The sequence below is a fragment of the Nansenia antarctica genome (genome assembly GCF_963989245.1).
Source record: "Nansenia antarctica genome assembly, chromosome: 2".
Classification (NCBI taxonomy): domain Eukaryota; kingdom Metazoa; phylum Chordata; class Actinopteri; order Argentiniformes; family Microstomatidae; genus Nansenia; species Nansenia antarctica.
The window spans coordinates 66,279,108-66,285,635 of NC_137675.1; the positions used below are offsets into that span (position 1 = coordinate 66,279,108).

At 43.2% G+C, this 6,528-nt stretch overlaps 1 protein-coding gene across 1 annotated transcript; it reads right to left on the reverse strand.

Annotated features, from left to right (window-relative positions):
- Nucleotides 1-2,672: 2,672 nt before the first annotated feature.
- Nucleotides 2,673-5,698, reverse strand: shfl (shiftless antiviral inhibitor of ribosomal frameshifting; the record flags this gene model as incomplete). The annotated part of the gene is made up of 7 exons (XM_080523306.1): nt 2,673-2,917; nt 3,148-3,224; nt 3,509-3,610; nt 3,716-3,819; nt 4,860-5,015; nt 5,267-5,322; nt 5,524-5,698. The coding sequence occupies 7 exons, from the start codon at nt 5,696-5,698 to the stop codon at nt 2,673-2,675; spliced, it is 915 nt and encodes a 304-aa protein (XP_080379432.1).
- Between the last annotated feature and the right edge of the window lie 830 nt (nt 5,699-6,528).

Consider the following 6,528-nt stretch of genomic DNA (forward strand, 5'->3'; position numbering starts at 1 on the left):
ATATTAACGGTGTTTGGCTAAATGGCTAGATGCAATGACCTACTACTACTTGCTAGATGACTGTCCCAAATCTGGCTTTAGCTATTACCTGAACAAAACTACAACTCAACTTTCACTACCTCTCTGTCTGAACTAGGCACTGGAGCAGTTCCCAATGAAGCTAAACAAGTTAGCTCGCTCGCTAACACCCGGCTAGCCGTCAACTCATTAGTTAGCACCCGAAAATACCGAACAAATGTGTCACTTCGTTGTACCGACTCATTGGTGAATTATACACACATCGTTGGATACAACATTCATATATGTTTTTTTAAATATAAAACCACACTATCGCATAGCTTGCAGCTGATTACCTCTGAAGTTCCTCTTCGTGTACCGCAGCTGTCTCTTCGGTTTGAAAACAGCGGGAAATCTGGTCAGCACTCATGGAATGCCTCTTGTCCAATCAAATTACTTGGTCCGTTTATGACGTTGAACCCAGTGTGCGCTCCGGCGCTCTCAGAGCACATTTACGAACGCACCCAGAAACGTCACGCAGTGCACGCTCAGCGTAGGAAGCTCTGAACAACTCAGGGTCTCTCAGGAGACCCAGGCGCATACAGTACATCCGGCTCATGTCTCTATCACAACCACAGCCCGAGCTACGCGCGACTCACGCGAAGGGGAGCAACATATTGATTGATTGCAGGGCTGGACTGGCCATCTGGCATACCGGGCATTTGCCCGGTGGGCCGCGGTAGTTTTGGGCCGAGCCGACCGGCAAAAAATAAAAATAAAAATAAAAGTTTTTTTTTTTTTTTTTTTTTTTTAACCAGCCGGCCTGGCCGAAAGCTACCATCGAACGGCCCATAAATCGAAAGCTACCATTGAACGGCCCATAAATCGGGGACCGCGGCCCATTGGTCAATTTTCGATACAGACACTGGGCTGGCCCAATCAACAGAGAGAAGGGGGGGGGGGGGGGGGTCAGGGGTCACGCACGCACGCAGCACCAGACCTCCGTCTCAGTTTCGCGGTAGTTTTGGGCCGAGCCGGCCGGCAAAATAAATGTAGTTTGCCTGGATAGTTACTAGATAGATACTGAGAGAGATGGAGCGCAAAAGCACACTAAAACGGAAGGGAGGCTGGGAAAAACTTAGGGAGAAAAACAAAAAGAAACTCGAAGCAGATGCTGCCAAATGTGTAAACATTAGGGACATGTTTGCTGCACCCTCAAGTTTACCACAGCAGCAACAGCAACAGGTTGAAGAGGAGGCTGGCAGGGAGGAGCGGGAGCAGGGGACAGATACAGAGGATAGAGAGGATACAGAAGAAGCGGGGCCGAGTCAGCCTGTAACCGTTGACCCGGTAAGGAAAATATAGGTAGCTGTTAGGGGTGTAACGGATCGCCCCCCACGGTTCGGCACGCATGTGTACCACGGATCAATTGCAAAATGTAACCAAGTAATAATATTACTTAATATTAGTTAATATCCCTTGTAAATCACAATGTAGAGTTGCCATGAATAGATAGACGCGACAGTTGCGTGCTTTGTTTTTAAAAGCGCAATGATAGGTTGATAATGGAAAAAAAAATCTAGAACAACAAGGCTGCGTTCGTAAATTCTCAGATCACTGAGTACACTGGTCTACTTGCACTGGTACCATTGCTTACTGTATGTAGTCGTCTTTGTAGTGGTTTGGGGGAATACTACAGTTTGTCATATGACTGTACAGCACAGTATATAAGACGAGTATATAAGGCAAGTATTTTTGTGCTGGTGGGTGTGGTCCGACCGATTGGGGTGGGCCTGTCTGGGCCAAAAATGCCAGGGCCTAATTGTTGTCCCAGTCCAGCCCTGATTGATTGATTGATTGATTATACTTTAATGTCCCCGCTTCAAGTGCTACAGAGACGATACATACAACATACAGCAGGCAAAGTAAACAACAGGACAGCAGCAAACATTGAGTGACATTGGCAGCAGTTTCCACCTGGACATGGCATCATTTGGTATATATTATGCACATGCCAATTTTCAGTTCTTTATTTTTTTAAATTCTTTTTTTATATATATATTTCTCATTTCATTTAAAAACTAACACTATTTTGTGCAGATTCATCAAATAAAATTCTGATTAAAAAAATGTTTAAATTACAGGTTGTAATGTAATAAAATAGGTAAAAAGCCAAGCAGGGTGAATACTTTTGCAAGGCACTGTATTTGTTTTGCACAAAATGTAACTTTGGAGAATGAAACCTGAGCAGCCGTGTCCTGAATTGAGTTGTCTGAACAGCTTAAAGGATTTATTTTCTTACACAAAGACACAAAGGACACTCTCCCAACCCCTGTGCAAAAACAGTCCTCTCCAATGTTATAGAACATTCAAACATACTGGATGAAGGTTAACAGAACATAATCAGCATGAACGAAAACAAAAGAATCATATTCTTCATAATCCATCAACATTGGCTATATAAATTATATACAGTTATAACGTTTAACTGTGATCAATGAAATGTTTGCCCATGGATTACACAATGAAAGGACAGTGTGATAGTGAAGTCTGAGAGCCCTTCCTCTCTGAGAGAAACTGTACACAAACTAGTATTAGCAATAATCTCTCTAAGAAAGCAATCATGTTTTGATAGTGGGGTGAATCATTGTGGAGCTGCTAGTATCAGTGCTGCTTTAGCTGCTGCTACTGCTAGCACTGCTGCCTGAGTGGGCTCTTCTGTAGCCCTCCTCTTCCTCATTCTCCTCCTTGATTTCATCCATGATGAGGAGGTCAACGTTCTCCAGGCTGCCCTGACTAAGACAGGTCTTGACCGTGGAGCCTGTGCTATCGTGCTCTGGGCTGGGGTTCACCACCTGAGGCTTCCTGTTCCTCTCGCGGCTGCGAGGGTGGACACACTCTGACCCAGGAACATGGGGCTCTGAGGGTAGGAGAACAACATCATTGTGATTGTAATGCATGTTTCTCTTTGTTGATATCCAGCATATTTGAAGTGATTTGAATACCAATAGTCAATCACTTAAAGACTTTTTGCAATTGAACTGTACTAGATATGTTCAGGAACCGTTCACTGTGCATGGCTGTACAGCTATCCGTGTGTGTGTGTGTGTGTCTGTGTGTGTGCGTGTGGAAGAGACCCATTGGTGTAACCTTGTCTGTTGTAGCAGTCCTCAGCAAGGCAGCTGTGTGGGTTCTGTCTCCTCTGTCCTCCTCGTTCTGCCCCTCCCCTTTGTGGAGAGGAGCTGCCTGTGGGGATGACAAGTTCTGCAGGTGAATAACTAGCTAGCAATGTGTGAGGACGCCCCCTTGTGGTATTTGCTAGTAACATACTCAAATACTGCATACTGCAAATTATATTGAACTGTACAGCAATCATATGTGTGTGTGTGTGTGTGTGTGTGTGTGTGTGTGTATGTGTGTGTGTGTGTGTGTGTGTGTTTTTCTGTGTGTGTAACCTTGTCGGTCGTCGCCATCGTTAGCTGGAAAGTTGTTTGGGTTCTGTCTCCTATACCCTCCCTCTGTCACACCCCTGCGTGGAGGCAGAATCAGGGTTGGGATGACAAGAGTTCTGCAGGTGTAACATGGAGAGCCCAGATCCATCCGCCCAAAGCCCCTGAGAGAGAAATCAATCACAGGTAGCAAAAAGTTCAGAAATGTAATTACACAGAAATAGCTTCATGTTATTCTCATAATCTTATGATTCTGAATATGAGTCTACCTAAAGAGGCGTGTGCAGGTGGAGCAGTGGAACTCTCCAATACCCCACATTTTGTCTAATGGGACAGGATCATATTTCTGCTTGCACAGATGACAACGCGAGACCTTAGAGACAATAGCCAGAGGAAACCACAATAGATTAACTGGTTATGCGAAACCCACCTGCACTAACACACCACATTACAATAGCATGCATGAAAAGTTAGACCACTTCATCTGGACTCAAATCTGAGCAGTTTGTTTGGCATGAGTGTGTACACATTAGGGGTGCAAAGGTTCAGTTGGCCCATGGTTCGGTATGAACCTCGGTTTTTGGGTCATGGTTTCGGTTTGGTTTCGGTACCTTCGGTACGTGTTTTGTGCGTAAGGAGAAAATAAATGCTACTATTTATTTACAAACTGTTACTTTACTTTATTTTGCTTATACTTATGGACCTTTAACACATGTGACACATTCCAGAATATGACTGGTATATTGTATAATATAAAAAATATAAATATATATAAACAATAAACAAACTTTCAAATGTATAAGTGCCTCCTAGCCTTGACAGCTGGTAACCCATATACAATCTAGGGGAACATTCAAAAGTAGCACTTAGCCTATTTTAAATAAACATATCTTTACTTCAGTATAGACTATAGTATTCAGAGGATGTAAAGTGCAACATCAATTAGATATCAGCTAGCCAATCTATTCCTATATTGTGATGTTCTTCTGTAAAAAGATAAGCTTGTCGACACTCTCTGCAGCAAGGCGAGAGCGCATATATGACGCGCGTTAAGCAATGCTTGCAGACAGTAACGTTTCTGTTCACTGTTTTTGTTCCCTCATCATTGTATTCAATGCCAAAACCGAAATGACCCCACACCGCAGATTTGTAGGAATCCAGGGCTTCCTCAAACTGTTGCCTCTCAACCACATTCATGCTCTCAACTCTGCTCGCCATGTTGACAGTTTTTTTTTATCAACCCCCGACTTTGAATGGAACGCAGCATAAACCGAAAATGCCACAATTCTCTAGTGCGTATTGAACCGTGAATGGCGAAACGTACAGTTCAATATAAAACCGAGAACCGTTGCACTCCTAGTACACAGTATACAAGGAGTGAAGAACCCAGGGGTCTCTAGGTGGGGGTATTACCTTCTTCCTCTCAGGCACACGGCGCCACCAGTGCTTGTCACAGGTCTGGCATGCAAACTGGTGCAGGGTTGAGGGGGTGAGGTTACGCTGGGCATTATCAAACATGAGCTTATTCATCTCAGTAAGAGGCAGGACTCGCAGACGCTCCCCCAGCTCCTAAAGAAACATGGTACGTACAGGCCCATGCCAGACACACACACAAACACACACACACACACACACACACACACACACACACACACACACACACCTTTCATCATTGACTCTACAGATTTGTCCCATCAAAATTAAATCTCCTCACAGTGGGGTGTTCCCTCTCCTCTGCCATAATAAGTCTCTGCACCATGTTCTGAGGAAGAGGTCAATGAGGGGTCAGATGATAACCGACCAATCATTGCTAAGACAACCTTAACAGCCGGATCGGTCTCCAGGCAGCGTTTGTCCTCATCATCATCTGCATACACTGGAATAATACAGAAGCACAAGGAAAATATGTCAGGTAAGATTGTATATGTAGCCAACCCTATAATGTTACTGGAAAATGTTATATGTGGATTTTAACTGTAATATGTATGTGGATTTTTTATTTGGGAAGTTGCAAAGTTAAATACAAAGACATGGGGTTCTCAAAGTGGCATGATTGGGGTTTGCATTTATATTGTACCATCTCTGTCTTTCTTCCGGATAACTTCCAAGGAGACCTCGTGATGGTTGTTTGCATAGCGCCTCATAAGTAGGGTTGATTTGTCAACTGCAATCTTGCCGTGGAACTTTTCTCTGAATCGCCTCACACTTTTTTCCAGCTTGGTAGAATGGAACAGACAAAGAATACAGGTCATATGACATACTGTACAATAGGAAACTGACTAAACAGGAAAAATACCAGAACTATGCCACGTAAACAAACTACCGACAGATCAGCAGATCAACTGTTGGGAATTTGTATTAAAATAACTAGAAGTGATAAATCATGTACTATGTGCTCATTTAAATAATATGTGACTGAGGTCAGTTGAGAACAATAGGAAGGTCACGCAAAGCCAAAAGAGAGGTTCTGTTTTTGAGCGACAAGAAGAAGACGAGCTCCTGACTAAAAGAACGTTTTATGATTCAAACTGCCTGTAAATTACTTATTTTTTACCTATGTGCTAACAACCATTTTACACCTGCTGTTATGATATTCTATTTTTCTGTACTGATTTTATACTTTCATAACTAATGATTAATGATAAGTCTATTCTTCTAATACTATATTTTAACTTGTACATCGAATCCTAATATTACTGTGTAACTTCAATAGTTGTGTTTTCACAAGACATTCTGATAAGGACACTGACTCGCTCTGTGCTCACAAAAGTATGGATATCACCATGACAACGGGAGGCCAGAAGGAGATAACACAGAGAGGAGTGAAGGCCACATACCTAATTAAAACACTTCCTCGCAGCTGCAACGGATTTTGTACGGACAGTTGGAAAACTACTAGATAGGGGGGGGGGGAGGCACCACCCAGCCCCAAATGTTAAATCAAATGTATAAACACTATGTACCAAGAAAAAAGGGGACTCTTGTTTGGTGGAGCTCCTGCAGTTAACTTGTTGACGGCTAGCTGAGACGTGCCTGCAGAGGTGAAACTAGATGAGACCACTTTTCCATGGAAATGAACTAT